At 35.6% G+C, this 23,694-nt stretch overlaps 1 protein-coding gene across 1 annotated transcript in view; it reads right to left on the minus strand.

Moving 5' to 3' along the window:
- TBC1D12 (TBC1 domain family member 12) overlaps positions 1–23,694 on the minus strand; it is a 133,477-nt gene that overhangs the window by 54,521 nt on the left and 55,262 nt on the right. Inside the window, 1 exon segment of the mRNA XM_074233334.1 lies at positions 21,173–21,296. Within this exon segment, the coding sequence (XP_074089435.1) occupies positions 21,173–21,296 (124 nt within the window).

Consider the following 23,694-nt stretch of genomic DNA (forward strand, 5'->3'; position numbering starts at 1 on the left):
GGCCTAAGACAATTCTAATCTCCATCATACCACATGAGTCTGTCAGGTCTGCAATTGGGGCTAAAACCAATTTCTGGTAAAGGATCATGCAAGAAGAAAACAGTACTGCTGAGGTCCACACTGAACTACCAGGAAGCTGACCAGCCTCTCCATCCAGATTACCAGCAGTAGCACTGAAGGTGGCATACATGGAGGACCAAGACAAAATATGTTCTAGCCAATCCCAAAAAGGTCACAAGGATCTAATCCAAGAATGGAGTCTAAAAATTTGAGTAAGGAAAAAAATATGACATTTTGATGAAACATTAAGAATGACTGTGAAACAGATGAAATGATTCATAAAGCAAAACAGTAGAATATATTAGAAAACATAATCAAACAATTTTATAAGAAATACTTATATTTTTTTTTAGGTTTTTTTGCAAGGCAATGGGGTTAAGTGGCTTGGCCAAGGCCACATGGCTAGTTAATTATTAAGTGTCTGCAGCTGGATTTGAACTCATGTACTCCTGACTCCAGGGCTGGTGCTCTATCCACTATGCCACCTAGCTGCCCCAAGAAACACTTATAATGTAAAGATTCGTCCAGTATTAAATTAATCTGAAGAATTTTATTATACTCCAGGAAAATTAAAGCAGAGGGGAGAAGCAATTTCAAATAAGGGAATGATTTCAAATAAGATAACAATAAAAACCACCATGGCTAAAAGAAATAGAATGGGAAACTATGTTATGTTTAAAGACAACATAACGAAAAAAATGTTAATACTTCTATTGGCACTGAATGGCATAACATCTAAACACCTGAAGGAGAAGATAAGAGAAGTTAATCAAATTAAAATGAGAAAAAGACAGCAAAACTGTTGGGGCTCTCAATACACCCCTCTCAGATTAGGCAAAACATAAAGCACAAAGAAGAAAGACCTGAATGAAATTTTTGAAAAATTTGCTATGATAGATCTCCAGCAATTACAGACTAAGAATAGAAAGGAATACACATACAAATGTAAATAAATTATTGGCCCAAATTTTTGCAAACAAAGGTAATATCTTAATTTGAATGAAGATTTACAATAATTTATAATAATTTAAATGAAGATTTATAATAATATAATTTCTTAATTTGAATGAATAGTTCATCATAAAATACATAGATAAGAAAATAAAAATTTTAAATTCATTTTTTTGAAGCAACCTTACTCCTCTCTGTTGCTAAATATAGCTAGAGAAAACAACGAAACCATGCCAATTGGGGTCATCACAAATCTGTTATGATCTCAACTCGGCCCTCACTGTATCAAGGCCATAGTTTTACAACACTTCCTTAATAAATTTACCATTGGAATCCCCACAAAAGGAATTCTAAACATTTTCTTTCTACCTCAAGTCTCCAAGGACCCCTCCCCCTTCTTCCCAACCTCTCAGCTCAGAATCAACCACACCTCACATGTAACTAAAATAAATGAGGAAGAAATCACATCCTTAAGAGGAAAAAAAAAGTATGAGATACTAAAATTACATAATAAGATATCTTTTTTTTTAATTAAAGGTAATAGTCTTTGGTCTTTATTCAAATTCTGCAATTCTTTTTCTGGATACAGATGGTATTCTCCATTGCAGATAGCCCCAAATTGTGCCTGATTGTTGCAATGATAGAATGAACAAGTCCATTAAGGCTGATCATCACCCTCATGTTGCTGTTAGGGTGTACAATGTTCTTCTGGTTCTGCTCATCTCACTCAGCATCAGTTCATGCAAATCCTTCTGGGCTTCCCTGAATTCTCATCCTTCCTAGTTTCTAATAGAACAACAACGTTCCATGATATACATATACCACAGTTTGCTAAGCCATACTCCAACTGATGGACATTCACTTGATTTCCAATTCTTTGCCACCACAAACAGGGCTGCTATGAATATTTTTGTACAAGTGATGTTTTACCCTTTTTCAATCATCTCTTCAGGGTATAGACCCAGTAGTGGTATTTCTGGATCAAAGGGTAGGTATATTTTTGTTGCCCTTTGGGCATAATTCCAAATTGCTCTCCAGAAAGACTGGATGAGTTCACAGTTCCACCAACAATGTATTAGTGTCCCAGATTTCCTACATCCCAAAAGCATTTTTCTTAACCTAATAAGGGCTAGAAAGGATCACGGGGAATAAAATGTATAATTTTGATTAGCAAAGAGTTTGCACAAAGAAAATCAATGCAATTAGAATTGAAACAGTTAAATGGGAAAAAATATTTGTAACAAATTTCTATTTGAAAAGTCTTAAATTCAAGACATCTAGGGAAATGATTTGCATCAAGAGAAAACTAATTAAAACAATTCTGTTGTAAAAACTATAAAGGAGTGTCCATCTGTTAAGCAATAGCAATACTATAGGAATGTAAGAGAATATTAATTTATTATAAGAAATGACAAAAAATATAAAGAAATCTAAAAGAAATAATAAAAGATAAAGAATGAAATGAACAAAACTAGGAGAAAAAATTACACAATAACTAAAATAATGGAAATGAAAACCAACCTGAAAGACTTAGGATCTATGATAAATGCAATGACCAACCATTATTCCAAAAGTCTAAAGAATTATGCCTTGAGGGGGGGCGGAGCCAAGATGGTGGCATGAAGGCAGGAATTCCTGGAAACTCATTCCCCCAAAAACTCCAAAAGTCATCAAATTATGACTCTAGCCAAAATCTAGAGGGGCAGAACCCACAGCAAGACTGAATAATACAATTTTCCTGTACAAGACAACTTAGAAGATGCAGAGGAAAGGTCTGTTTCACCAGGAATGGTGGTTGGAAAAAGCCACAGCACAATGCATCCAGGCTGGAGCAAACCAGCTGGGGCCACTGGGTTTGTGACAGAGGGGGCAATTTCCAGACAGCTTGGCCCAGAGAGCATTGGGGACACCTGGAAGGGGTGGTGAGAAAACTTTGTCACATCAGAGTAAGCGCAGAGTGAAACACCAGCCTCAGAGCAGCCCTGTGGTGAGAACCTGCAGCGGGATTCAGCAGAGCCACCAGCACATCCAGAGCTCCCAGCCTATAGATGGTAAGGGGTTCAGGGGAGAGACTACAGAGGTCTCTCTGCTCTCCCTGGGGCAGGACTTGGCTTTTTGCCCACACTAAGAGCCAGGTTGAAGTCTAGGCCCTCACAACACCACCATAGTTGAACAGGGACCATCCTCACAGCTCCAGGGCAGAAGGGAGAGACTTAACATAGGTAAAGGAGCAGTCAGAGGCTTGGAGGAATTAAGGTCCCTGTGGGTTATCCCCTAAAACTCCCAAAGCCTTAGAAGTACAGTAAATCAGTCATAGGCTGAGGAAATGAATAAACAAAAAAAGAATTTGACCATAGAAAATTACTTTGGTCCCATGGAGGACCAAAATACATACTCAGAAGATGAAGATGACAAAGTCAAAGTTTCTGTAACCAAAATCTACAAGAGAAATAGAAAATGGGCTCAGACTATGGATGAGCTCAAAAAAGACTTTGAAAAGTAGTTAATGGAGGTAGAGGAAAAATTGGGAGGAGAAATGAAAGCAATGCAGATAAATCATGAGACCCAAATCAGCAGCTTGGTGAAAGAAAGAAAAAATATACTAAAGAAAATAATGTATCAAAAACCAGTTTAGGCCAAATGGAAAAAGCAACACAAAATGCAAATGAGGAAAAGACTGCCTTAAAAAGCAGAACTGGAAAAAGGAAATAAAAAAGCTCTCTGAAGAAAAATAACTCCTTCACATATAGAATGGAAGTGGATGACATTGCAAGAAATCAGGAAGAAATAAAACTATGCCAAAAAAAAAATTAGAAGAAAATATGAACTATCTCATTGGAAAAACAACTGACCTCAAAATCAGATCCAGGAAAGATAATTTAAAAATTATTGGGCTACCTGAAAATCATGACCAGGAAAATAAATAATACAGAAAAATTGCCCTGAGATCCTAGAAGCAGAGGGTAAAAATAGAAATTCACTGATCCCCAAAGAAAAAACTTCCAGGAATATTATAGCCAAACTCCAGAACTCCCAAGTCATAGAGAAAATACTAAAAGCTGCCAGAAACAAACAATTCAACGATACTGTGGCTCTATAGTCAGGATTACACAGAATCTGGCAGTGTCTACATTAAGGGCTCCTAGGACTTGGAATATGATATTCTAGAAGGCAAAAGATCTTGGTTTACAACTGAGAACCAACTACCCAGTAAAACTGAACATCATATTCCTGCGTCAAAGAGAGACTTTAAATGAAATGGGACTTTCAAACTTTCCTTTTGAGAAAAAACCAAAGCTGAACAGAAAGTTTGATCTTTAAGTACAGGACTCAGGTAAAGCATAAAGAGGGCAGACAAGAAGGTCTAATTATGAGCAACTTAATGATGTTGAATTGTTTGTATTTCTGCATTGGAAAAAAACACTGATAACTCAAATGAACTTTCTCATTTCTAAGAGCAGTTAGAAGGAGCATATACAGACAAGGCACACGAGGAGCTGAATAAAATGGTATAAAATGGTGTAAAAAGATGGAGTCAATGGGTGATAAAGGAAAGTACTGGGAGGAATAGAAAGGAGAGGAAGAAGGGGCTAAAATATTTCACATAAGAGTCAAGATAAAGCTTTTGCAATGGAGTAGAATGGGAAAGGCGAGGGAGAAATGAGCAAGTCTTCATTCTCATCAGAAATGGCTCAGAGAGGAAATAACATACACACTTAATGGGATATAGAAATCTATCTTACCCTAGAGAAAAATGAGAGGAAAGGGACGGGATAAGGGGGAACAGGAGGAAGGGAGAAGGAGTGATAGCAGAGAGGGAACATCATGGGAGAGGATACTCAAGATACAACACACTTTTGAACAGGGATAGGATGAAAGGAGAGAGTAGAATGAATGAAAGTGGAGAGGAATAAAGTGGAGGGAAATAAAGCTAGCAATAAGCAACTGTGGGGAAAATAGTGAAGCAACTTCTCTGATGGATTTATGATAAAGAAGGCAACTCATCCCAGAAACAGAGCCATTGGAATCTGAACATGGGACTGAAGTACACTTTTCTTTCTCACTATTCTTGAGGTTTCTCTATCTTTTTGGGGGGGAGCAGGGTTTATGTTTAGTCTCACAGCAAGATTATTATAATAATAAAAAACAAACAAGAAAAGAATTATGCCTCTTTTCCCTTGGCAGTTAGATAACAGACCAGAAGTACAGAATGAGACAGCTGATGTATATTTTTATTTAATTCTGAAAAAATTTTCCCTTTTATTTTAAATTATTTTACCATTCTTTTAAAATTTTTAGTTCCAAACTCTCTCCCGCTCTTCCCTTCCACCTCCTTAAGAAGGCAAGCAAATTGATATTGATTATTAAATCAGACAAAATATTTCCACATTTGCAAAAAAAAAAATACAAACAAAAAAGCACAAAAATGTGCATTCAGACTCCATCACTCTTTCTCCGAAGGTGGACAGCATTTTTCATCATAAGTCTTTAAAATTGTCATAGATCACTGTATTGATTAGAATAGCTAAGTCATTCACAATTAATCATGGTACAATACTCCTATTATTGTGCACAATGATCTCCTGGTTCTGCTCATTTCACATTGTATCAGTTTACATAAGTGTCTTCTTTTGGTGGGAAGGACTGTGGGGTAGTGGTAGTCATTAATTAAAAAAAAACCTACTGATGAATCACTGAAAAAACTTTCTAAGGAGAAAAGAACAGAGGAAATTCAGAATGAGGCTTAGGCTATGTTGGGTGTACCATATTAAATTTGACATATACAAAAAAAAAAGACGAAAACAGCGAAAGGAACTACTAAGAGTAGAGTTTTACAGCTTAATATGCAGTATTCTTTTCAATCCTTTAATAAGAAAAATGCTCGTATTTTTAATGCCTGTTAAAAAAATTTTAAGAAAAAGAATGGACTTGACTTTTAAACAATATTTATTAAGGCACTGGGATTCAAAAGTTTTAAAACTGCATACTATCTAGATTCTAAGAACTGATCTTCCACTGACAATTGTAAACAGAGAATGCAATTCAAGATGGAGTATGATAAGACAAAAGGAAAAATCAGACAACAAAATGCATTTCAAAAATTTGAGGAAAATACTTAATTGTTCATAGAATTGATCATGGAAAACTATATGAAGTTAGTAGCTCTGGAGCAAATCCTTAAAGGAAAGAGACTTCTCAAAGATAGAGAGTATGCTAAACTTAAGGGAAAGTCAATAGTCCAATCTGACAGGAATGTAAGTTTGAGTGGAGGATGGTTTGAAGATCAATATGAAGAATTACTTTTGCTATTTAGGAAAATTACAATATAAGTACTTCAACAACTTTTGGAAATAAAACAAAAAGGGAAATGGTTTAAGCAAAGTTTAATGATGAGTATAAAGGTAAGGCTTTAAGTAGGAGACTTCTACTGCTTAAAAAAAAGAAGACAACTAAAGAAAACCATCTGAGATTATTACGAATAAAATAAATTGCCCATTCTTTATCTGCATTTTTGTCAGAATTTTGTTATTGAGAGCGAAGGAAGGAAAAGTATGCCTTAGAATCTAAAATCACTTAAGATCTTCTAATTCACTAGCCATGCAAGCAAATCTATGTATGACCTTTTGATCAGGGGGAGGGGGGATGCTATTTCTTGGAATAGCAAAAGAGAAATAGAAATGCAAATGCAAATTCAAAATGCAGAGATTACTCCAATTCAGTCCAGAATTAGAGAAAGGTCAAAAAAAGTGATCCCTTGGGGCGGCTAGGTGGTAGTGGATAAAGCACCAGCCCTGGAGTCAGGAGTACCTGGGTTCAAATCCAGTCTCAGACACTTAATAATTGGCCTTGGGCAAGCCACTTAACCCCATTTGCCTTGCAAAAAAAAAAAAAAAAAAAATCGATCTCTTGCAACAATCAAAATGGCCTTTTGATTAGATGGAAGATTCTTTTCTTTGTAAGAATCTAACAATCCTTATGAAAACATGGTGGACTTATTTGTTCTAAAAGGCTGATATTGTTGCTGGAGCAACTGGGGTGGGGAAACCCAAGAGGGAGCTTGCTGTGGTTCATTTTGGAAGATAAAATTATCAGACTGACTCAGAAAGGTAAGAAAAGCTTGCAACTTTAATTCACAGGTTGAACAAAAGGTTTACAAGTTACTACAAAAGTTCACAGGCTTTTTGGAGAAGCAGCAAGATAGTGAATTTCAGTATTTCTTGAGTTAAAGGGAAAGAAAGGCTAAAATGAAGGCAAGAAACTACTGATCCCTAATTAGAGAGTTGTCACGTGGGGAATTACATTTTGTGTTTTTAATGATGTAAAGAAGGTGAGTTTCTAAGAAGGTAATGAGGTTAAGCCAAAAAAAAAGACAACTAGGGGAGAAAAGCAAAGACAGTTAAGAAAAGGAAAAAGGAATGGGAAATGAAGTAACCACAAGATGGTGACTGGGCTTAGATCAAACTGGACCCAGTCAAATGGAACTGGGACCACATGGTCTAGTAGCATGGAGCTGGAACCATATAGGTCCCACCCTGAAGAAAGGAAGGAGAAAAAGGAAAGAGCAGTTAGAAAAGATGAGCTGAGTGGACCCTTGCTTAAATACATTTCTGTGTTGGAAGGGGGGCAGCATTTAAGGAGTGGCTAATACCAGGTGTAGTAATGGTAGAGTCTACCACTCATGCTCTAAAGGCAGGTTTTAACTAATACCTGGTTTTGATTGGTATGATCATATTATAATGAAAGATAACTTGAGAAAAAAAGGTTTATCTGAAAGCAGAAAGTACTCATCCCTGAAAGTCAAATTTAGTGACCAGTAGAAATATTACTAGTCTTCTGCTTATCAATTTATAGTAGTATCTCGATACTTGACTTAACATAGCTCTTTATGAGTGATGATGAAAAAATGATGAAATCAGTGAGTAGGGAACAAATTTTTTCCATAAGAAATAATGTAATTAGAAATAATTTGTTAAACTTTCTGAGCTAATATCAAATAATGAGGTTGTTTTGGAATATAGAACCTTAAAACTAAAGAAACATGGATAAAAAAAGCAATTAATTACATAAATATAAAATATAATTTAACTTCACTTTACCTGACCCCAGAGGAGTTCCTACAATATTGAGTTTTTGTTTGTCCTTTGCTCTTTTTTTTTGTAAGAGAAAATGATTTTATTTATTTTTAATTTTTATTAAAGATATTATTTGAGTTTTACAGTTTTCTCCCAATCTTACTTCCCTCCCCCCACCCCCACCCCACAGATAGCACTCCGTCAGTCTTTACTTTGTTTCTATGTTGTACCTTGATCCAAATTGGGTGTGATGAGAGAGAAATCATATCCTTAAAGAGAACAGAATTCTCAGAGGTAACCAGATCAAACCATAAGACATCTGGGGTTTTTTTTTTCCGAATTAAAGGGAATAGTCCTTGTACTTTGTTCAAACTCCACAGCTCCTTATCTGGATACAGACGGTACTCTCTTTTGCAGACAGCCAAAAATTGTTCCCAATTGTTGCGCTGATGGAATGAGCAAGTCCTTCAAGGTTGAACACCACTCCCATGTTGCTGTTAGGGTGTACAGTGTTTTTCTGGTTCTGCTCATCTCACTCAGCATCATTTCATGCAAATCCCTCCAGGTTTCCCTGAAATCCCGTCCCTCCTGGTTTCTAATAGAACAATAGTGTTCCATGACATACATATACCACAGTTTGCTAAACGATTCCCCAATTGAAGGACATTTACTGGATTTCTAATTCTTTGCCACCACAAACAGGGCTGCTATAAATATTTTTGTACAAGTAATGTTTTTACCCTTTTTCCTCATCTCTTCAGGGTATAGACCCAGTAGTGGTATTGCTGGGTTGTCCTTTGCTCTTGAAGAAGACAGACATGGCATCAGGGGGATAAAGCTATGACATGCAATTGAATTGGATTTAAGTCAAGAGGGAATTAGGCAAAGTTAGCAGTCTCATGTTCTCTTCGAAATTATCTGAGTCCAATGACCAGATATGGATCAGGACGAATGAAGAATAGTCTAAGATGCAGTGGGAGACCTTGTCTTCTTTCCCAGGTCACAGTTTGACTGAAGCAAAGTCCACTTTTGGCCACTTTTGCTTAGTCCCCCCCAAAAAAATTAAAGTAGGAGGGTAAGACCCTTAAGATGTCTCAGTGATTAATTAAAGCAGTAAGAAATGAAGCTAAGAATAGCCTCTTTTTCATAGTCAAAAAAAAATCAATCTGGGAGAGGAGGCCTTCAGGTCTCTAGTCAATACATAAGAATTGCTATTTATAATCATTTTAAACCAAACAAAACTCAAACAGTGAGCAAGAGGCCTTAGCCTCGAGTTCTGCAGTTTTCCAGAGCTACCTTGAGAGTGCCACATAATGAGTTTTCTTACAAGAAAAAGACACCCAGTAGTGGTGAGTAAGGGAAAAGTAACGGAGTATTTTCTCTTGCAGTATAAGCATACAAGTCCTAGCAAGTGAGAATGTTGAAGCATTTTTTTTCTCTCGTCAAAATGCAACAAGTAATGGGCTTGATGAGTTATCAAGTCAATGAATATTGAGGTACCACTGTTATTTTATTGATTCAACCTCTATGCCAGAACATCATTCAGAACATGAAAGATTATTCCACAAGTTAATATCATGGAAAAAATTGATTTGCGATGAATATACTATTTCCAATTTTTTAAATGACAGTAAAAGACACAAGAACACATACTGTGGCTAGAGACAAAGAAGCTAGTTTGACAAAGATTGCAGAAAAGACTGGTTGTCAATTCAGCATAATGTAAGGTCAAGATCAATTCAATGTTGGGGAGGCTCAATCATAAAGTAAACTGTGTAAGTATATTATCATTAAACTAATCCGAAGTTATCCTCACAAAGAAACCATGAAGAATGATACTTCAAAATAGCCTGAAAGACTTGTGTGAACTGATGCATACTGAAGTGAACAGAACCAGAAAAACATTGTACCCATTAATAGCAACACTGTTCATTGTAGCAGTACAATAATCAAAGATAATTCTAAAAGAGTTGTAATGGAAAATACCATCCATATGCAAGTTATCCTCACAAAGGGCATTCTGATGGAAACTCCTATTTGTTCATTTGGAAATATAAGCAATTGTTTAAAATTAATAAGTGCAATTTGTAACATGGCTCTCCTAACCAGTTCAAAAACTGGCCAAAAAAAGGAATCTCACAATTGTAAGAGAAAACATGAGAAATTCTCATAAAAAAGTATTAACAGTTAGGATTTGAGAATCAATCTTTAGAAGACAGCAAAGTATGTGATTTTCATTTTCATTCTAGTCTCAAAATGATCTATTTTACTAATGTCTTATATTAATTGTGTAAAATATAGTGATTCAGTAAGATTTATAATAGAAACTAAACAGAAACTTAAAGGACTTTTAACCTTATTGAATCAATTCAACTCAAATAAAAAGTTTAGATAAGAAATACATGAAGGTTACAATATTTAAGAGGGATATAATTCAAATAAAGATAATTACAATAAAAAAATGTACATGAGAGAAAGCACTCCTCATCCTGAAAAGACATGTATACAAAAATTCGGTGGAAGTCAAATTTTCTTTTCTCCATATACTTTATATAGATCAACAGTTTACATTGATTTGGCAGTGTTTTAATGTCTGCACTTTTCTTTGTGTATGTGTAAGTGTATGTGTTTGCATAAATCTAAGACTCAGTTAATAGCCTTATGAGGAAGACATGACAATTATCACCCCCATCTTACACACAAGAAAAGGAAGGCTCAGAGAGATTATAGAATTTACTACTCCTGGATTACAGAGTAAGAGACCAAGGCAGAACTTGCATTCAGGTCATCCTTGCACTAAGTAAAGCCAAATCTAACACACCAAGCTAGGAATGCTATTTAATGCATTAAATGTTTAAGTATTTGTTTTAAGAGATATCTAATGAATGGTATATGAATGTGATGGAACACTATTGTTCTATAAGAAACCAAGAGGAATGACATTTCAGAACAGCCTGAAAGACTTGTGTGAACTGATGTAGAGTGAAGTGAACAGAACCAGAAGAACATTGTACCCATTAACAGCAACATTGTTCATTGCATCAGTACAATAATCAATGATAATTCTAAAAGAGTTGTGATGGAAAATACCATCCATATTCAGAGAATGAACTATGAAGTTTAAATGCAAAGTAAAGCTTACTATCTTCAATTTTTTTCACTACTACGGACCCTTATTTTAGAGAGAAACAATCTTTTTTAAAAAATTTTATTTATTTTCATCTATATGCCATGCATATTTCCAAGTTATAAAATTTCCCTTCACCCTCCCCTCAGCTGGGAACAGTAAGGTTAGCAACTTACATACATATTTTGACAAACATATTTACAAATTAGTAATTTTCAGCATTGGGATTTAAGATTAATGGAAAGAGATATATGAGATAATTTTTATAAAGTGTTCATCAGATTCAGGAAGGGGATTTATTCTGTGTGTATTTTGTTTTTCTTCCTCTGGATAGGGATAACATTGTCCATAGCCTGTCAAATACAGTTGTCCTAGTTCTCTGGTCTGCCAAGAGGAGTTCTTCCATCAAGGTTGTTTATCTCATAATGTTGATGTTAATGTGTACCTCGTTCTCTTGGTTCTACTCCCTTCACTCAGCATCAGATCCCATAAGTCATTCCGTGCTTCTGTAAGTATCGTTTCTTATAGAATATTAATATTTCTAAGTATTCATATACCATAACTTGTTTAGCCATACCCTAATTTAAGGAAATTCCCCTCAACTTCCAATTCTTTGCAACTACAAAAAAGAGCTACTATGAATATTTTGGAACATGTAGGATTTTTCCTATTTTTTATAATTTCTTGTGGACATAGACTAGTATTGAAATTGCTGGGTCAAAGGGTAGGAACAGTTTTATTGCTCTCCACTCACAAATCCACCAGCAATGCGTCAAAGTCCCAATCCTCCTACAACCTTTCCAACATTGATAATCTTCCCTTTTTCTCATATAGGCTAATCTAATAGGTGTGAGATGACACCTCATTGCTGTTTTAATTTGCATTTCTCTAATCAATAGTGATTTGCAGCAATTTTCATATGATTATATATATATATGTATATATATATATATATATATATAGAGAGAGAGAGAGAGAGAGAGAGAGAGAGTGAGAGAGAGAGAGAGAGAGAGAGCACTTTAATTTCTTCATTTAAAAACTGTATTCAAATCCTTTGACCATTTATCAATTAGGGAATGACTTGTGATGCTATAAATTTAATGCAATTCTCTATATAATTTAGAAATGAGACCTTTATCAGAATTCCTAGTTCCGAAAATTGTTTCCCAGCTTTCTGCTTTCCTTCTAATTTTGGCAGCACTGATTTAATTAGTACAAAAATTTTTTAATTTAATATAGTCAAAATCATTCAATTTGCAATTTATCATGTGCTCTAATTCATGTTTGGTCAAAAATGTATCCCCTTTCCATAGACCAGATAGATAAAGAGTATTTTTTAGTCTAAATCTTGTACCCATTTTGATACAGTTTGGATCTATGCCTAGTTTTTGCCATACTATTTCCAGTTTCTCAACCAATTTTTGCCAAATAGTGAGTTCTTATCCCAGAAACTAATGTCTTTAGGTTTGTCAAATAGTAAATTGATGTAGTCACTGTAGTACAGTAGTAGATTGCTGTAGTATTTTATATCCTGCTACTTAGTTTCTTTTGAACCTCTCCTAATCCACTGATCTATTACTCTATTCCTTAACCAGCACCAGGCAGTTTTGATGACTGCCATTTTACAGTATAGTTTTAGATCTGGTAGAGCTAGGCCACCTTTCCTTTACATTTTTTTTCATCAGTTCCCTTGCTATTCTTGCCCTTTTGTAGCTCCAGATGAATTTTGTTACTATTTTTTCTAGTTCCATAAAGTAGTTATTTGGTAGTCTGATTGAGATGGCACTGAATAATTTTTGTTATATTAGCATTTGACATTTTTCCAATTATTTAGATTCGACTTTATTTAGGAAAGAGTGCTTTATAATTGTGCTCATACAGTTTCTGGGTTTGACTTGGGGGGTAGATTTCCAAGTATTTAATGTTGTCTATAGTTATTTTAATTGGAATTTCTCTTTCTATTATTTGTTCTTACGCTTTGTTGTTCATATGTATAAATGTCGATGATATATGTGGGTTTATTTTATATCCTGCTACTTAGTTGAATTGTTTCAAGGAGTTTTTTAGATGATTTTCTCAGATTCTCTAGGTGTACTATCATGCCATCTGCAAAGAGTGAAAGTTTTGCTTCCTCACTGCCAATTCTGATTCCTTCAATTTCTTTTTTGGTTATTGCTAATTCTCTAATTGCTACTACTAGCATTTCTTTTTTTTTTCCAGTGAAGGATCTAGATTTATTTATTTTATATTATAACAATAATTTTGTTATAAAAGTAAACATAACCCCACCACCACCAAAGAAGATGAGAAACCAAGATTAGTGAGAAAGAGGGAAAAAAATGTACTTCAGTCTGTGTTCAAATTCCAATGGCTCAGTCTCTGGGGTGAGTTGCTTTCTTTATCATAAGTCCACCAGAGAAGCTGTTTCAACATTTTTCCCACAGTTGCTATTACTAGCCGTATTTCCCTCCACTCTATTCCTCCCCAGTCTCAATTTATTCTGTTCCCTTTCATCCTGGCCCTGTCCAAAAGTGTGTTGTACCCAAATATCCTTTCCCACAATCTTCCTTCTCTTCTATCACCTATTCCCCACCTTCCCTCCTCCCACTCCCCCTTATCCCATCCCTATCTTCTCATTTTTCTCTAGGGTAAGATAGATTTCTGTACCCTATTAAGTGTGAGTGTTATTCCCTCTCTGAGCCATTTCTGATGAGAATGAAGGCTTATTCATTTCTCCTTGCCTTCCCCCATTCAACTCCATTGAAAAAGCTTTTTCTTGACTCTTATGTAAATTTCTTAGCTTTTTCATCTCCTTTGCCTTCCTCTCAGTACTTTCCTTTGTCACCCAGTGAGTCCATCTTTTTACTATATTATACCATTATATTCTTCTCCTTCCTGTACCCTATCTATATATGCTCCTTCTAACAGCTCTTATAAATGAGAAAGTTCCCATGAGTTATCAATATCTTCTTCCCATGCAGGAATACAAACAGTTCAATATCATTAAATTCCTCATAGTTCTTCTCATCCACCCCCTCTATGGTTCACTAGAGTCCTGCACCTGGAGACCAAACTTTCTGTTCAGCTCTGATTGTTTGAATGGGAAAGTTTGAAAGTCCTTTGCTGAGTAGTTGATTCTTAGTTGTAAACCAAGATGTTTTGCCTTCTGGAAAATCATATTCCAATCCCTGCGAGCCTTTAATGTAGATGCTGCCAGATCGTTTGTAATCCTGACTATGGAGCCTTGGTAGTTGAATTGTTTGTTTCTGGCAGTTTTTAGAATTTTCTCTTTGATTTGTGAGTTTTAGAATTCGGCTATAATATCCCTAGTTTTTCTTTGGGGATCTCTTTGAGGAGGGGATCAGTGAATTCCCTCAATTTCTATTTTACTCTCTGATCTCAAGGCAATTTTGTTGTATTATTTCTTGAAAAATGAAGTCTAGGCTCTTTCCTGGTCCTGACTTTCAGGTAGTCCAATAATTTTTAAATTATTTTTTCTGGATCTCTTTTCAAGGTCAGTTGTTTTTCCAATGAGATATTTCACATAGTTTTCTAATTTTGGGTTTTTTTTTTGAAATAGTTTTATTTCTTCCTGGTTTCTTACAATGTCACCCACTTCCATTCTCCATGTGAAGGAGTTATTTTTCTTCAGAGAGTTTTTTATCTCCTTTGCCAGCTGGTCAGTTCTGCTTTTTAAGGCAGTCTTCTCCTCATTTACCTTTTGTTTTGCTTTTTCCATTTGGCCTAAACTGGTTTTGAATATATTATTTTCTTCAGAATTTTTTGTATTTCTTTCGCCAAGTTGTTGATTTGGTTTTCATGATTTTTCTGCAACAGTCTCATTTCTCCTCCCAATTTTTCCTCCATCCCCCTTAATTGCTTTACAAAGTCTTTTTTGAGCTCATCCAGAGTCTGAGCCCGTTTTCTATTTCTCTTGGAGGTTTTGGATACGGAAGCTTCAATTTTGTCATCATCTGAGTATGTGTTTTGATCTTCCATGGGACTAAAGTAATTTTCTATGGTCAGATTCTTCTTTTTTCTATTGTTTACTTATTTCCTCAGCCCAAGACTAATTTACAGCACTTCCAAGGCTTTAAGGTTTTTGGGGGGTTTTTTGGGACACCCCAATGGGGCTTTCATTCCTCCAAGGTCTTATGCTCTCTTGCCTGTGCTTTGATATGTAGATGATCACAGCACTCCCCTTTGCCCTGGAGCTGTAAGGAGGGGCCCTGCTCAGCTATCTTAGTATGGAAGCCCAAGCTGCAACCTGGATCTGAGTGTGGGTAAATAGCAGAATCCTGCCCCCAGGGAGAGCAGAGAAATTTAACATCTGTGGACTGTGCTCTGGAAGTGCAGGATGCTTTCTCTGAATTCTTGCTGAAGGTTCTGCTGCTGGTGCTCCTCACTCAAAGTTCATTCTGGTGTAGCAGAATTGTCTCACCACCCCTGCAAGCTGTTCCTGGGCTGTGCTGTGAGCAGGGCTTTTTCCAACTCCCAGTCCAGGTGAGACACACCTTTCCCACAGGACTTCTAAGTTATCTTGGACTGATATCACTTGGTCTTTCTTGTAGGTTCTGCCCACTCTAAATTTTGGCTAGAGTCATAATTGGATGGTATGTAGAGTTTTAGGGGGAAGGAATTCCCAGGAAATTCTGCCTTCATGCTGCCATCTTGGCTCCACTCCCACTATTAGCATTTCTAATGATATATTGAATAGTAATAGTGATAATGGGCATCATTTCACCCCTGGTTTTCTTGGAAATGCTGACTTTATTCCCACTAAATATGGTATTTGTTGATGGTTTTAAACACCATTTATTATTTTAAGGAAAACTTACTCCTAAATTTTCTAGTGTTTTTAGTAGGAATGGATGTTGCATTTTATCAAAGGCTTTTTCAGCATCTATTGAGATAATCATAAGATTTCATTATTGATGTTTAATTATGTTGAGTGTTTTCCTAATGTTGAATCATCGCTGCCTGCCTGGTATAAATCTAACCTGATCATGGTGTATTATCCTGGTAATAACTAGCTGCAGTCTCATTACTAAAATTTTATTTAAGATTTTTGCATCAATATTCATTAGGGAGATTAGTATAATTTTCTTTGTCTGTTTTGGTTCTTCCTGGTTAAGGCAATAGCACCATGTTGGTATCATAAAAGGAGTTTGACAGAACTCCTTCCTCTCCTATTTTTCTAAATAGTTTATAAAGAATAGGAATTAATTGTTCCTTAAATGTTTGACAGAATTCACTTGCAAATCCATCTGGACCTGGAGACTTTTTCTTAGGGAGTCTATTGATGGTTTCTTCAATTTCATTTTCTGAAAAGGGGTTATTTAAGCAATTCATTTCCTCTTCTGTTAATCTGGACAGTTTATATTTTTGTCAATATTCATCCATTTTACTCAAGTTACCCAGCTCTGAATTATATCTTTAGTTTGCTCCTCATTGGTGTTTAGTTCACCCTTTTCATTTTTGATACTGGTCATTTTTGTTATCTTCTTCCTTTTTAATTTTTTTTTATTTTTTAAAGAACGATTTTATTTATTTTGAATTTCACAATTTTTCCCCTATTCTTGCTTCCCTCCCCCCCACAGAAGGCAGTCTGTTAGTCTTTACATTGTTTCCATGTTATACATTGATCTAAGTTCAATGTGATGAGAGAGAAATCATAGCCTTGAAGAACACTAGTAATCATAGCCTTGAAGAACACTAGTAAAGTATAAGAGTTCTTTCTTTCCCTTTTTTAAAAACAGGGTACATGCATGATGTTTTCCAGGTTCTTTTCTTGATCCTGGCTTTCTGGTAGTCTGATGATTTGCAGATTGTCTCTCCAGGATCTAATTTCCAGATCATTCATTTCCCCTAAAAAGTACTTTACATTTTCTTCAATTTCTTCAGTCTTTTTATCTTGTTTGATGGAACCTTGTCTTTTTACATTCATTTATTTCTAGTTGTTCGATTCTAATTTTTAGGGTTTTTATTTTATTCAATTAGCTTCTGTGTTTCCTTTTCCAACTGGTTTAACAGATTTGATTTCTTTGGTCAACTTTTCATAATTTTCCTGCATGACTTCCATTTCTTTTTTCCATTTTTCTTCTTGCTCTCTTCTTTGGTTTTTAAATTCTTTTTTTTTTTAGGTTTTTGCAAGGCAAATGGGGTTAACTGGCTTGCCCAAGGCCACACAGCTAGGTAATTATTAAGTGCCTGAGACCGGATTTGAACCCAGGTACTCCTGACTCCAAGGCTGGTGCTTTATCCACTACCTCACCTAGCTGCCCGGTTTTTAAATTCTTTAAAGCTCTTCAATGAGCTTTTTGTATTTGAATCAATTCATAGACTGTTTTGATACTTCCCCTATGAATGATTTTTCACTGATTACTTCAGATATGGCATTGCTGTCATCTTTAGTCTATTAAGTAGTTTTCTATAGTGAGCACTCTTAGTTTTTTTCTTCATCTTTGTTGTTTTAGCTCTGCTCATGGGGTACAGGGAATATAGATTCAAGTTCCTTTTTTTTTTTTTTTTTTTTTTTGCTGGGGCTGAGGATTTGATCCCTGGCTTGTCACTGGCCAAGATGTTACTTATGCAGTAGGCCTTGCCTCTGCAAAGGTTTTTTTCCTGCCTTTATGTCCTGGTTCTGACTTAATAGTGGTTTGTTCCCAACCCAGTCCTGTCTTTTACCCTAGTGTTCTCAGGGTTTAGATTTTGTTTGGGACTGGAGTTCTCCCTGCTGGCTTGCTACCAAGGTGCCAGGGCCTGTGCTGTTGTTGAGCTGTTGGGACCTGGATTGCACTGTGGCTAAAAGCCTCCTGCTGGCTTTCCCGCTCTCCCGCCTCCTGGACTTTACCCTTTTCCTCCAAAGAGACAGACCTTCACTGAAGATCCTCCACAATGTCTACAATTGAAAACTTCTTTGAATCTTCTCTTTTTCTTGGTGGGATCTGTAGTTTGAATGTCAAGAGTAAAGGCTTCATTTACCTTTGGTAGATAAAAGCTCTGGAAGCATGTTAGCTTCACACCACCATCTTGGCTCCACCACTAATTTCAATTTAAAAAAAATTAATTTAGTTAAGGCAATAGGGTTAAGTGACTTGCCCAAGTTCAAACAACTAGGTAATTATTAAGTGTCTGAGGCTGGATCTGAACTCAGGTCCACCTGATTCCATTGTCAGTGCTCTATCTACTGCACCACCTAATTGCCCCTACTATTGCAATTTTAAAAAATTGTCAGATGCTTTTTGTTCCTCATTTAGATCTAATTCTTCTTTCACAACATGATTAATATATTAGAATCTATGTTTAGCATGGTTATACATGTAAAGCCTATTTTACACTGCTTTCTGTCCAGGGAAGGAGAAGGGGAGAAAAATGTAAAACTAAAAACCTGGGAAAAAAAAATAATTGTTGATTTGAATCAATGTATACCATGGAAACAATGTAAAGACCGACAAATTGCCTTCTGTGGGGGGTGGGGGGAAGGAAGTAAGATTAGGGGAAAAATTGTAAAACTCAAAATAAATAAAATCTTTAAAAAAAATAATTGTTGAAAACTACTTTTTTTTAAAAAGAGAAATCTAATGAAATGTTCCTTCTATTCTAGTTTTGCCTTAGCTTTGACTACTGTCACTATTAAGAGATCATGAATGAGATGGTAAGAAAGCAGTTTTCTAGCTATGGATATATTTAGGTGTACTACACTTCTCCAGACAAAGCAAAAAGAATTCCTCACCTCCATTATAACTGTTCTCTTACTAACTCAATAAGACTCTGTCCTGAACCTCTTCTTGGATGTTTTAGAGGTAATTTCATTTTCAATTAATTTTCAGTTGTAAACTTCTTCCAAACCTCCCTAACCCTCCAAGCTTTTCAATCCCAGAAAATACCTATTAAACTTATAAAATTTATCACCTTACACTTCAGAGAGGACACAACTATTTATAAAACCATCAACTGAAAAAGACACGTCTAGAAAGAAGACAATTGAAAAAGGAGGAAGATGCACAACTAAGGAGACAACAAGAAATTAAGCAATAGGAAAAATATTAAGAGAAAGGTAAAGAAGGAAAGATATTCTCAATCTCAGTATTGCCTACTTGGTGCAAGGCTCATAAGAAAAATGAAAGATATATAATACATTCAGAACCAGCTGTACAAGTAGTACAAGTCATTCAGTTTCATTAACTGAGTCATGGCTACTGGAAAGCTAATAACATATAAGAGGAGGCTACCCCCAAAAGAAAAAAAAAAAAGCTTTGCACTGGAAACATGGATAAGTAGAAGAAATGTGTCATTTTTGCTAAGGACCAAAAAAATCCAATGGAAAAGCACTTCTTAACAATCCTTTAGGAATTCCATCTCTCCTTCCCACATATGGAAAACAGGTAACTTGACCAAGGATGAGTCCAGGGATAAATAAAGTAATCCTTTGCTTTTTAATTCTCAAATCATTAATATAAAATCTATGAGCAAAAAAAAAAAAATGTGAAAACCTGCTTTTCAAAAAAAAAACGATGAAAGAAGCGTAGTTTATCTCCAGAGAGTTCAAGTTTATGGCATATATGTGCTTTAGAATAGAGAAATAGCATTCCTATAGGTTTATTTCCAGCTAGAAATAAAAATACACACACACACACACACACACACACACACACATTTAAAGAAAAATATTCAACACAAAGAATGTTAGGACAATAAGACTTTGATAAATTCAGAGAGGAATCCTTAATCTTGTCCATGGATGAGTCACTTGGTCAAGTGGACAGCCAGCCAAAGTGAGCCATCAATAATTTCTCAAAAAGGAATGACTTTACTAAAATGTCATTAAGTTTTTAAAATAACTACAATTATAAACCGAACTCCACGAAGATGTAATGCCCCCAAAATACCTTTAAAAACTTTAAAAATCACATCCCAGTAATTTCCCTTACTAAGAGAAATCAGATGACTCTTTTAAGCAACTAAGGGAACAGTCCTATGTATCTTGTAACAAAAAGAATCCTTTTTCTATCTAAATAATTGCTCATTTGCTCTTGGGTTAAATTTTGCCATGCTGAAGTAGAGTAAATCAGAGTACAATTATCATTAGAAGTCGATAGATTTTTTTTTAATAGTTCCTTCTCATAAAAATCCCTTGAACTCAGGAAGACTGCAAATTACTCCCTATCTGATGCTTCCTGGGCTTCCAGAGTCTACACTCTTCTATGCTGTCTTACTATTAACTAGCACATTATGAAGGGGTAAGCCTGAAATTACTGAGGCCATATGGTCTTAGGGATATTCAAAGAGTTTCTAACCAACTGTAAACCATTAAGAAGAATTTGTATAACAGTTCAGTTTCCCTTATGGGTTAGGAAAAATGCCTAGGACATCAAAGAGGGATGAAGTGTAGTCAGCAAGGTCTCCTCAAAATTGACCTGTACTAGACTATTTGTGTTACACAACAAAATCCTCATTACTTTTATTTTTTTAATTTTTTTAATTTTTTTTAGGTTTTTTTGTAAGGCAAACAGGATTAAGTTGGCTTGCCCAAGGCCACACAGCTAGGTAATTATTAAGTGTCTGAGACCAGATTTGAACCCAGGTCCTCCTGACTCCAGAGCCGGTGCTCTATCCACTACGCCACCTAGCCGCCCCCAAAATCCTCATTACTAAGACCAGGCTTCATGAGAAATCAGATACGTAGGAGATGAAACAACATTTAGGCTCAAGAAGATCAGTGTGGAGTTCAAATCCAGATTCAATTTAGTTGTCAAAATTTTAGAAAAGATGATACTCATGGTCTTTAACTTTGAAGACTCACCACAAGCATTTCTATCCTTTAAGTACAACTCTTTCACATAATTATATAGATCCAAAATTTAATTGGAAAGGATAGTGTAAAAGTAAGAATATTACATATCTAAAAGTTTTATCTTCTGCTAAATTGGAACAAAACACATGAATGATCAAGTCTCACCTGCTGAATAATTTTAGAAGCCTTCTGCAGATTCTCTCTGGGAGGGACTTTACCAAATAACTTCCAGCCAGGAGCACTATGGACAGCAGATTTTAATTCCTTCGACCTTTTTGGAAAAAAATTTCTGAAACACAGAAAAGTTACATGAATTTTCTGACTTAAAATCATGCAATACAAAAACAAAAAAAAAAAAAGAAAATGTTCATGTTTATATATTGCAAGAACAAAATTTTCTAAGAATAAATATGGTTACAATTTATACCACTGAGTTTCTATTCAACTAGACAACTACTTACAGTCAAGTAAAATCATCTGTGTTAGTCAATTAAAATACTTATTTTTGAAATAACTGTTTAAATTTACCTTTAAATATGACTTTGTCTGATAAAGAAATGCAGGACATTTTAATACAATAAGGAATTCATAAGTTAGTGGAACTATTTTCCAGCTTCCCCAGACTTTTCTCCAATAGAACTTTCTCTATTCCTACTAACCTTTACATATTAGGAGCAGAAAACCTTTTTCATACTTACGCCCCCAAAACTCAAATTTTCTCTAGTATCAAAGCATAAAGAGAAGCTAATTAAAAAATTTCAGTTTCAAAATGTTTCACTGATTAACTACAAATTCTGTGGAAAATCAGTTTCTAGATCTCCCTTTGAATGAACTCTCTCCACCAATGCTGTAGTCTTCATTGGTAGATACTGCAATATCATATACAGTAATGGTCAATTTTTCCTAATATTTGGGCATTTACCTACCAAGCCGTATATACATAGTATCTATCTACATTTTTTAAAACCCACATTTTAAATAAACCCTACATTTTTTGACAATCATTAAACAACTATATGAGGTGAATGCTATGCATAATTAACCTATATTTTAGCAAAACTTATCCTAAATATTAGTTCATAATATTCTTGTAGAAAAGATGGAGCTAAAGATAACAAAATAATATAATGAGAAGATTGGTAGATGAAGACAAGAACTACCAGGCTCACCTAAAAATTTCCACAAACAAGTAAAATCTTTATTCAAATTGACTTGGAATAACAGAAATGAGTAAAAGTCAGGGCAAAGCAGTGGTCTTCCCAAGACAATTGGAGATCCTGAAATGCACTTCCAAGGATGATTCCTCTGAATCAACAAACAGCAAAGAACAAGCCCAGAGGCCATAGCCCACAGTGTCATGTTTTGTTTAGTTTTACATTTAATTTGTCTGTCTGTTTTTTGGGGGGGAAGTCTCCACAGTAGTCTCAGGTTCAGGAGCTTTCACTTCACAGATAAAGCTGAATGAAGTCAGGCACCTGAGAAGAATACTGAAGGACCTCCAACATTTCTGGTGAAGCATGAGGAGAAAGGGGGCCTACTGAGCAGAGGGGAGGGGAAGCCTGCTGGCAGGGGGCACTGGTAATTTCAGTTCCAGGGTAGAGGAAGTGCCAGGCGTTTCTGGTGACTGGTGGCTGGGGGGGAGGGGCAGGAAACAAGAGTGTGAAAAACCTGATGCCTAAGGCATCATTTCCCACTTGGAGAGGGACCATAATGAAAAAACTGCCTTAAAAAGCAAATAAACAAACAACAAAATAAACAACAATAAGGAACGAGAAAGCATCCACCCTATTAGAACTCAGAGGTGATCTAAGGTCCTACACAGATGCTACAGACCCCAGGCTGCTGCTCCATCCACTTTGCCAACCAACTGTCCCTAACTTCATACTCATTAGAAGATAGTGATATTTAAAAAGCCACTTCTATATTAAAGAAAACTGTAAAATGGCCACAAACCTAAAAAGAGTTCTTGGAAGAGCTTAAAAAGAACTTACAAATAAGAGAGGCAGATAGGTGGTACAGTGGATAGAGTACCAACCCTGAAATCAGGTGGATTTGAGTTCAAATTTGGCTGCAAACATTTACTAGTTTTATGACCCTAGACCTCATTACATCCCAAAAAATCAAAAAAGGAAGACTGAGGAAAAAAGAGTAATCCAAGAATGATAAAACAAAACAATGGAAAAATTAAAAGAATTTGAAACATCTCATTAGAAAAATAACTAATCTAGGGGCGGCTAGGTGGTGCAGTGGATAGAGAACTGACCCTGGAGTCAGAAGTACAGGAGTTCAAATCTGACCTCAGACACTTAATAATTACCTAACTGTGTGGCCTTGGGCAAGTCACTTAACCCCACTGCCTTACAGAAACCTAAAATAAATAAATGAACAAATAAATAAATGAATGAATGAATAATCTATAGAACAGATCAAGGGAGACATAAGAATTTTGGGGTTACCTGAAAGTTATGTATTACTATAGATACATAGAGAGAGATAGAGAGAGAGAGAGAGAGAGAGAGAGAGAGAGAGAGAGTATAACAAGATATAATTAAGAAAAATTGCCCTGAAGCTCTAATCACCACCCCAAATATATCACAAGATGAAAACTCACAGGAACACCATAGCAAATTTTTCAAAGTTCCAAAATCAAGGAGAAAAATAGTACTAGCAACAAGAAAAAAAACTAA

The sequence above is a fragment of the Macrotis lagotis genome, chromosome 4 (assembly GCF_037893015.1).
Source record: "Macrotis lagotis isolate mMagLag1 chromosome 4, bilby.v1.9.chrom.fasta, whole genome shotgun sequence".
In the NCBI taxonomy this organism is placed as follows: Eukaryota; Metazoa; Chordata; class Mammalia; order Peramelemorphia; family Peramelidae; genus Macrotis; species Macrotis lagotis.